At 38.3% G+C, this 8,862-nt stretch overlaps 1 protein-coding gene across 1 annotated transcript; it reads right to left on the bottom strand.

The window, feature by feature from the left end:
• Positions 1–286: 286 nt before the first annotated feature.
• LOC141653587 (protein TIC 56, chloroplastic-like) lies at positions 287–8,305 on the bottom strand. Its single transcript, XM_074461416.1, has 6 exons — positions 7,502–8,305; positions 5,489–5,686; positions 2,922–3,204; positions 1,731–1,893; positions 957–1,154; positions 287–552 (listed from the first exon to the last, which is right to left on the bottom strand). Exons 1-5 carry the CDS (start codon positions 8,172–8,174, stop codon positions 960–962), a joined length of 1,512 nt encoding a protein of 503 aa, XP_074317517.1. The 5' UTR covers positions 8,175–8,305; the 3' UTR covers positions 287–552; positions 957–959.
• Between the last annotated feature and the right edge of the window lie 557 nt (positions 8,306–8,862).

Below are 8,862 nucleotides of genomic sequence, written 5' to 3'. Positions count from 1 at the left end.
TCATCTCTCATCTCACCCGCTCCATCTGCATCGTGCTGCTGCTGCATGTTGTTACACTGTCGACATAACACTATATTTGAGCCATCCAATTCGTCTTTTACCTTTACACCAGCAATAGTGCACCACAAATGACATAACTGATTGTCAGTCACATTAAGTTTCAATTATCAGTAGCTAATACCACCATACCAAACCTTAGTCTCATGAGTCTAGCCGCAAGAAAAATGGCACAGTAGTAATCTACTAGTAGACATTGCATCATCTAAACAGGAACCAGAAGTCTTCGTGAACGCAAAATCAGACAATAAATAACAGCTCAAGTGGCGACAAATTATGCAGGAGGTTTGTTTAAACAACAGTGCAGTTGCAACAACTTAATGGGTAAAAATAGTCTCAAACACTATATAACATGTATTTAGACATTACAGGTATCTACCAAGAATTTCTAGCAAACATAAATGATGGATGTACCTCAATGCAGCCAGATAATAAAACAGAAAACTCTCCCCTCAGGATCCAAAAAGCTGCACTAATGCGCAGAGGTGCTACATTCTGCAAAATAATCAGGAAAGCAAATATAAAAGACCGCCAACCAAAAAGATAAAGCCTTCGTTCTAAAAGGTGCGAGGCACACTGGGACGACAACGGCCCATGGCAGCAAAGCGCAAGACTTGTAGACAAAAGGTACATTGTTTTTGCAAATAAATTTGTACTTTCAATTTTGGATTAAAGAGGGTGAATACATAAAGGCGTTAATGCTAGGGATAATGCGTCAAAGAGTAGAACATAGTATGAAATTACATAGTAGTGCGCATCGTTGCCTGCGCCTTATCTTCAATGCGCACTTAAGTCGCACGAAGGTGTTTCAGCTAGTCCCTCACTTAGCATTGGGCTTAAGCGCAGGCTTTTTTAAACTAAGAACAAAGCCACCATTAGTTAAGTTTATATCAAAGGACCTTTCACGGCCGCAAAGATCGCCCATATTTTCCCGTCTCCTCAGCTTCCCTCTCTGCTTTCCTCCTCAGTAACCTTGCTTCATTTTGTGCAACAGCATCTTCCTGGACCTGCTCCAGGACTTTATCAAAACCAGGAATCAATCGCTCCAGTCTGTTGTATACTTTAGTACTGAGGTGAAAGAAAATCTTGAACAGCCTCTGCATGATCAGAAATGAGACTAGAATCAGCTTCTACAACTTGAGATAATTTCCCCGAAATTCGAGTTGTGGTACATCAGTATCACTGAAGCTAAGGATGAGTCACAATGAAAAATGCTTCAAGGAATGCACCAAATGAATGGTAATTCACAATAAAAAGCAAGACAATTGGTTTATTGGGCCTTTTTGCTTTTATCCATCATGATCTAGACCCAACTAGAGTAATTAATTTTTGGCTCCATTTAACGATTGAACCTATTAGCAGATGTAGTCATGTAGACTTCCATACAAGAATGATAACGATGATTAATAACGAGGACTTGTTGACACTTAAGAGAGAAGCAGCAGTCCTGTTAAACCTAGGTTGCAGGACCTTTGAATCTCAAAGCTCCTCAAGAGATACTAAACACGTGTTAATCAAACAAAAGATATTGACAGTGATACAAAACTGATGCCAAATAAATACAAGAAACCCAGCAATAAACATTGACTAAAACACAGTTGACTCTTTTGGATAAATTTTTATGTTAGCTTCTAACTGCGAAAAAAAAGTGAAGAAGAATTATAAAAAATTACCATAACATCTTTGTTCCAGTGCCTTATGTACGGAGGGCCTGTCGTGTATGAGCCCAGGGGTTTCCGATACCATTCTCCCCCATATGTTAGTTGATCCATTGCTTGTTCAATACTCAAAACTTCCCACGGCCTCAAACCAGGGATGGCTTTGGCCAACTGCTGCCTGCCTCACAAATTATAAGCATTAGATCAGAACAATAAAATATAAAATCATGAAACAACTGCCAATGTTTTGGAACTTTTTAAGTTTTAACACATATGAAGGAAGATGCTACACATCGTAAGAGGCAAAGGCTCGCGTCTTAGGAATACGATGAACTAAAGCTCAATGACGCGTTAAATTGCCTATGCTTCTTAGAAATGATCTACATTTTGTGGTGCACAATTATCATTATGTGTCATCTCGAAAAAAAAACTCTTCATGGAGCCAGCGAGCGTTAAGGCTGTGTAGATATGACGGGTGAGTGTCTTTCAGGGGCACCGTGATAATGTATTAAGAGGCACGGAATGAGGTTAGTAAAACATCAACAACAATATCCGACCGACTCTAAAAGGCTCCTGACACATACGGGCAAGCACAGCCTAGGCTTGAGAAGGATGTTTGTAGTGGGCTTCTGGTGAGAAATTGCTATATCACAATGAGAGATATAGACAATGTAAATAATAATTTAAATCAAGCCAATATACTCCAAAGCTAGACAACAGTGAACCGTTAAGGTCTGGTTGGAGAAAGTTATGGATTTAAGATATAGAGGAACTTTAGAAGTCATGATTTGTTTACCATATTCTGAGAATATAATAGCCGACACAGAAAAGGCGATAACTAAATGAGTTTGCAAAATAATCATATTCACTAAATGGATGTAATACTCCCTCCTGTTCAACGTAATCTTCCCTATTTCATTATTCAAATTTTATTCAGAACTTTTTCTTCCCTATTTCCTTTTGTATGTGGGGTTGTGTGTTTTGTGTGGTCCAAATGCAATTGCATGTGGGGTTGAGTGTTTTGTGTGGTCCAAATTCATTTCCTTAATCCAAGAGCCCAAATGAAAAGGGAAAATTACATTGAATAAAAGGGAGTAAGATTTAAGAATATAACAAACTGTACTTCCAAAGTTCAAACATAGAAACAGTTACAATTTGGTCAATAGTAATGTAACCGAGAACTTAGAAGACAATAAGAAAAATAACCTTAAATGTTTCGGTATAAACTTGTTCGGCATGTGGTCTTCTTCCAAAAGAGTAGTCAGCTCAGAACCACTAGCCCACAGGAACAGAGTATGGCTTGGAGCTCTAACTCCAGGCCAGATACCATCATTGGCCTTGAGTACAGCCAAATCACGATTCTTACTTTCTATAGCCTCCTCTTGCAATTGCTTATAGGTTTTCTTTTCGTGTCCCTTAAGTGGAACCCATGGATTCATTCCTTTCTGAAGCTTATGAAGAAATGCTGTAGCAGCTGCTCCGAGCTTGACTGAAAAGAGCAAACGTTGAGATCCGAGAGTAAGCAGAAAGCTCAAGAAAGAGCAATTATACCCATCTTAGAACATTTCTATTATGTCCATTAAAATTATATACACAAAAAAATATTAGTGCCCGACTTCCATTTAATTTCTATGTGCCTCCCCTCACAGTGATTTTTCTATTTACTTTTACGCGATCTCCAATGCACGTATGCAACATTTTGGGCATAGTTTTTGGTATCTAAATGTTTTTTATTTGTTTTTAATTAATTTTATGAAATATATTTGATAACAAATGTAAATACACTAGTATCATATCATAATCATATATATTTTGTAATAAATTTATGGTCAAAGTTGCAAAAAATGAAATAGGAAGATCATCGTGAACAGGAGGGAGTATATTATGGGTCAATGGCATTCAAACTAGCCAATATACAATATCATTCTTTAGCTCCTTAGGTAGCTTTCATTTAGTTTCTGTTTTCTGTAGCAGGAAGTCAGGAGGAACAGATCTACTAATTCTTTGATTCCAGTTAGTAAGAGGGATCTTGAACTAAGAAATAAACTTAAGAAGCTAAAAAAGTGTCTCCTGAGCAATTGCAATAATCAGGTTCATTGATATTCCTGGTATAGTAGATACTATCACACATACAATCATAATCAATTCGATGGAATTCTTTGATCTTAAGGGATCTTCTATAATTTTGCACGTGAGGGGGTTATTTCTTGGTTTCGTCCAGTCATTAATAACTTGATTATTTTTAGATAATAGTAGATAGAAAGAACGCTCGTAAGGAGTCCTATAAAAACCAATAAATATAGGCCTGCCTGCCACCCACACCAGATTAAATACAGTTTTCCGAAAAAACCTGCTAGTGAAAGAAGACCGTCTAGGGATAAGAGACATAGTGCTAAAGAGAGTGCCAAAAAAGGATCTTTCGTGATGAGCTATTTTCTATAGGTTCACTAGTATGGTCGCCTTTGAAAAAAAGATGTGAACATCATGTGGTTTACACTTTACAGTCTAGCTGTTTCTGTCAATAGCCTTTCTTTTGCAAGTATCAGCCACCGTTTGTTTTTAACACTCTCTAGTAAGCCCGCACTTGGTGGTTATTGTTAGGACTCGGATAGTAATGTCAGAATGAGCCCAAGAATTTGCCTCACTATTTCAGGAATAAAATTCAAATTTTTGGCTTACAATTAAGTGTCGACTTGCTATATCATGTTGGAGCATCAGATACAGTGACATGGATAAGTGAGGAGTGAGGACACTAACATTGTAAGATTCTTGCCTACAATGAATATGGTGGCTACTCATTCTAGAAACTATATTACATTTCCTTAATTAACTAGCGTCCGAAGGTCATTAGCTATCTTGCACTAAGTACTATCTCTTGTGCCTTACATGCGTAAATTCTGTGTACACCTAACCAAAATGTGGTTCTTTTAGTGATTTTGCAGGAGTGAGAATGTCGTTATCAAGCTCTTAGTGACTAGGAGGGACGTGTTACTGTCATGCCTTGCACACCAGCAGCCCTAAAAGGACTAGAATCCCTAACATGACCATGGCTAATAAATTAGGTATACAATACTCTACTTTTACAAAAACCAACTCTCCAGTAAACGAATAGGTCCATTACATGCCCTTTAGGCATAACTTTTTCGTAGCAATTAACTTTATTGTGCTAGATGTGCATGAGGAGGCTAAAGTTTGCGTTATTTTAGGGCAGTCATCCCACCATTCTTGACCATTACTGAGACACTTTTGATTTCAAGTAATGGAAGCTCACTATGAGAGCTAACTATGCAGACATAATTTTTGCAATAGCATGTACTTCATCACCTATCTGTATTCTTTCCTCAACAACATCCTCCTTTCATCCCACAAAGAAAATGTAGTATTCTTTCCTTTGACAATATCCTCCCTTCTTCCCCCTCCATATGTTGGCTATCTACATGTTCAAAGTCATAATCCATTGGTGGACGGAAAGCTTAGTTCAGAACGAAACATTTCGAAGGCTTGTAGTGGAGTTGTTTAACGTGAATCTTCTAAATAATTATGAAGCTTTTTCCTTATGCAGAAGTCTCTCCAAGGAGCATTGATGTCAAAGTGCATCAAGTGACCTCACTGTCGTGAACTAGGATTTCAGAACCATTAGATAATAGGCTTATAATAATATTGATTTCAGGTATTACAAACGTATCCATTACATCAACAGCAACCTGCAATTATCATAACATAACCACAGAAACACAACTAAGTAACATAAGAAGAAGGAAGGAATAACAGACCTTCCCAAGTGGCAATTGCTGGCTCCAATCCATAAACCATGCCTATAGGCGCCCACTCATCCATGTCCTCTCCCCATATGAATGTATCAGTGTCGATGATGCCGGCACCCCATGCAGTCTTAAGCTGAATAAGCTCACATGGTCCTCTTGAACGGCCCAACCGATCCTTGTAGAACCAGCCACCAGTTTTCATTATGACTACATACAACATTCAGAATGTTGTTAAAAAGGGGCATGATGCAGAATAGTGGCTCCAGAATAAGATTTGACAACCATGGTCCTTAGGGGTGTAAATTAGAATAAATAGCTACATTATTTATTCATTCAACGTCATTCAAATGGTTATGATAACAATGCCCTATAACAATTTTTTTAACACAAACTCATTGTTTTATTTATAGTGTAAAAATAGGCACAAGGTCAATACAATACAAGAGGAAGGGAACATCAACATTACTAGAATAATCAACAAACTTCCACAATAAGAATAATTCAACACATTGACACCGTAGGAGCAGCAAGCAACAACTAACAATCATAATACCACTTCCCGAGCCGCTTATACCCAATAGCCTGAACAACATCAATAGGTTTACCAGGCGGAAACGGGTGCTGTTGAAACCCACACACCAAAAAAAAAAAAAAGAAAAAAAAAAGAAAACAAAAAAAGACTGTCATGCAAAATCCCATAACTAAAGCATCACAAATCATGAATGCATATGAATGAGAAACGCTGATAAAACCCAAAACGAATTGTCCATTAACCAAATATCCTAATTAGTGAAATTCTGATGAAATTTTCCTGATATGCAGACTCGCAGCAACAGTTTCTAAACCTCACTGCTGTTAATCTACCAAAACTCTGTATTATTTCTCAAAGGCCCAGCACACACATTCACCTTCGAGTCAATTAAATGACGAGAGTCTAGGATTCTTTGAAAAGCGTTAACCCTAGTTACACAGCTTACAAAGTTCCTCTGAAGTTGAAAGCAAAGTGCCACATCTCTAGAATTTGGTATTAATTTACTCCATCCTCAAATAACTAGTACACTTTTGGTCATTCAGAAGTGGACATGCACATCATCTACCCACCCATAATTCTGATGATATAAGACCAATATGCCAGCGAGTGTTATTCACATCAAAACTCAAAGGTCAGACAGGAATAGTGGGATGTGGGAGAAACAAACCCCCAATATAGCAAGTTAGGTTCCTGTCAAAAATCACAGCCAATAATACTAGGTTTGAAGCACTTTGGAGTTACCTAGTCTTCTGATGCACTCAATAAATAGATTAATCGTTTGTTTGAAGACCAAAAGAGGAGGGATAGAGAGGGGAGAGCGAGGGGAGGGGGAATCGAGAAAGAAGTTTTCTCTCCAAATTTTCTTATGTTGGAGGGGTTAAAATTACGCTTGTAGAAGGAATTATGGATCCCACTATTCTCCTCCTCTCCATATTCCTCCATCTAAACTTGGTAGCCAAACAAAGGATTATAACTAAAACAACAAATCAGGCAAATGTCTCTTCCAAATAACATGCTTATGTTTGTCAGCGGCCACATAACAGTAACACTGTTGAAACTACATCGACCTATTTAAGAACAATTACTAAAGCTACAAAACAACAAACACTCACTCATTCTACAATCGTATACAAGACAAAATAAAAAATCTTAACACCAAATTAAACCAGGTAATTACACAACCAATTTAGCAATGGCACCATAGGCCCAGAGAGTAACACAATGGTCATCAAGTAAGTTGCACAATAGTAACAAGCAAACTCGCATAACACTCGAACTATAGAACCACCAAGCAACACTTGAAACCATAAGAGCACCAATACAACAACCAACTCGCAAGACAGCAACAATTCTAAGACAATGACATTATAGGGGGGGGGGGGGGGGGCAACGACATTATCACAATAACCAACTAACAAGCACATTCTGAGCAACACAACACAATGACACTACAGGAGGCAGGAGCGAGCAGCAAGCAAGCAACAACTCACAATCATAATAGCGCTTCTCGAGCCGCTTATACCCAATAGCCTGAGCAGCATCAATAGGCTTCCCAGGTGGATACGGACGCTGTCGAAACCCCCACAAACCAAAAAAGAACTGTCTTGCAAAATCCCAAAACTTATCATCAGATTCTCTCTTAGACTTAATAGTTTTCCTAACCATAGGTCTACCATCTAACCCACGAACATGAGGAACACTCTTCCAAAGCTTCTTATCCTCACTCCGATAGGGTTTCTCGTTTTCCTTAAGTTCCATTTCATTAATCATATCAGCAATCTCTTCAGCCCTAATTAAGAATTCAACAACTGGGTTTTTCCTAAACTCTTCCCACCATCTTTTATTCTCTTCCAATTCTTCCTCAGTTGGGTTTTCTTTGGTCTCAAAGATTGGGTCTTCTTTTAAGAGTTTTTCAACTTGAGGGGTGTGTCTGACATCAGGACGATTCTCACATTCCCAGTAATATTGTTCCAACATTTGTTGGTATTTTGATGGGTTTTCTGAGGGTTTTTTAGGGGAGTTTGGGGAGAGGGAGAGGGATGAAAAGAGAGGTTTTGGAGATAGGGTTAGGGAGAAGAGATTTGGGAGTGAAATGGGGTGTGGTGGTTTTTCAAACCAGTTGAAGAAGTTAGATGTGAATGAACCTAAGTTGAAGGAAGCCATTGTTGTTGAGGTTTTTGTTGATTTTATGAGAGGTTTTGGGTATGGAGTTTGTGAAGAAGAAGCATAGTATTTGCAGTAGACACTCTATATCTGAGAGACTGAGACGGTGAGCAAGGTTTTAGGGTGCTACGGTGCTAGTGTAGTAACACTGTAACCTCCTTGAATGGATATGTGGAGAATTGAGATCCATTTCATCATATTTGATAAAAAAAATTGAAAATGTTACCTATTCGTTCCGATGAATTATTTAGGGGGTGTTTGGTTGGGTATATTGGAATGGAATGGAATGAATCCATTCCATTGTTTGGTTGGGGTGATTTGGAATGGAGTTAGATACCCAATGGATTCTAACTCCACCCCAACCCCTTGGAATCTCATACCCACCCTCCCCCTTTGGATTCAAACTCCATTCCTTCTCTTTATAATTTGTGGTGAACCAAACAACATTAGACAAGTATGGATTTAGAACCTCATACCACCCTACTATCAAACTCCATTCCATTCCATTCCGACTTGTTGAACCAAACGACCCCAGTTTATTTTAGGTTTGTTTTACAGAAATAATCCGAATTATTGGTCACCTTCTCAAAATAATCCGAACTTTATTTTAACTCGCATTAAACCGAACTTCGGATGCTCTCTTCTCAAAACACTCTAGCTTAATTTTAACCGGCTGCCTCAGGTTAAG

Source organism: Silene latifolia, chromosome 4 (genome assembly GCF_048544455.1).
Source record: "Silene latifolia isolate original U9 population chromosome 4, ASM4854445v1, whole genome shotgun sequence".
Lineage (NCBI taxonomy): Eukaryota > Viridiplantae > Streptophyta > Magnoliopsida > Caryophyllales > Caryophyllaceae > Silene > Silene latifolia.
This window is presented reverse-complemented; position numbering and strand designations above follow the sequence as displayed.

Excerpts from the sequence above, each read along its gene's own strand:
- LOC141653587 (XM_074461416.1), bottom strand. The coding sequence starts at position 8,174 with ATGGCTTCCTTCAACTTAGGTTCATTCACATCTAACTTCTTCAACTGG. Across the intron at positions 5,687-7,501 it reads CGAGAAGCGCTATTATGATT|TCATAATGAAAACTGGTGGC; the intron begins GTGAGTTGTTGC and ends TGTTGTATGTAG. Across the intron at positions 1,894-2,921 it reads TTTATACCGAAACATTTAAG|GCAGCAGTTGGCCAAAGCCA; the intron begins GTTATTTTTCTT and ends TTTGTGAGGCAG.